Raw genomic sequence first — 883 nt, forward strand, 5'->3', positions numbered from 1 at the left:
GGTCACATGACCGGTTCAGGCCAACACCACGGGTCACATGACCGGTTCAGGTCCACACCACAGGTCACATGACCGGTTCAGGCCCACACCACAGGTCCAGTGTCTGGGTCAGAGGTCAGGTCTTACCGAGGGTGATGAAGCGTTTCTGCAGAGCGTACGTGCTGCGATCCATCTTCTCTGAAATCGCCTTCCAGCTGTTGCCATGGAGATGATGGAGCTTTCTGAGAGTCGCCACCTCGTTCTCCGAGAACCTGGCGGGAAGACACCACATCAGACCTGGGTCCACACCGAGTTGTCCTCTGAGAAGATGAAGGAATGTTTGACGTCTCACCTTCCTCCTTGATTGGTCTCATCAAAAAACCTCCTGGCCCGAACGTAAACACGAGAGCACGGCCGCGGGATTCCCTCTGCTGCAAACACACAGGGGGACAGAGAGACAGACAGGGGGACAGAGACAGGTGGACAGAGAAACAGGGGGACAGAGAAACAGGGGGACAGAGAGACAGACAGGTGGACAGAGAAACAGGGGGACAGAGAGACAGACAGGGGGACAGAGAAACAGACAGGTGGACAGAGAAACAGGGGGACAGAGAGACAGACAGGGGGACAGAGACACACAGGGGGACAGAGAGACAGACAGGGGGACAGAGAGACAGGGGGACAGACAGACAGGTGGACAGAGAGACAGACAGGTGGACCGAGAGACAGACAGGGGGACAGAGACAGGTGGACAGAAAAACAGGGGGACAGACAGACAGGTGGACAGAGACAGGTGGACAGAGAAACAGGGGGACAGAGAAACAGGGGGACAGAGAGACAGACAGGTGGACAGAGAAACAGAGAGACAGACAGGTGGACAGAGAAACAGGGGGACAGAGAGACA

General features: G+C 56.4%; 1 protein-coding gene across 1 annotated transcript in view; it reads right to left on the reverse strand.

Annotated features, from left to right (window-relative positions):
• Positions 1-883, reverse strand: part of LOC119413743 (transcription termination factor 1) — a 20,206-nt gene that overhangs the window by 7,636 nt on the left and 11,687 nt on the right. Inside the window, exons 5-6 of the mRNA XM_037680800.1 lie at positions 332-410; positions 127-251 (exon numbers count right to left, since the gene is read on the reverse strand). Coding sequence (XP_037536728.1) covers positions 127-251; positions 332-410 — 204 coding nt within the window. The remainder of the gene's footprint in view (positions 1-126; positions 252-331; positions 411-883) is intronic.

The sequence above is a fragment of the Nematolebias whitei genome, chromosome 8 (assembly GCF_014905685.2).
Source record: "Nematolebias whitei isolate Nwh7 chromosome 8, NemWhi1, whole genome shotgun sequence".
Taxonomy (NCBI): Eukaryota; Metazoa; Chordata; class Actinopteri; order Cyprinodontiformes; family Rivulidae; genus Nematolebias; species Nematolebias whitei.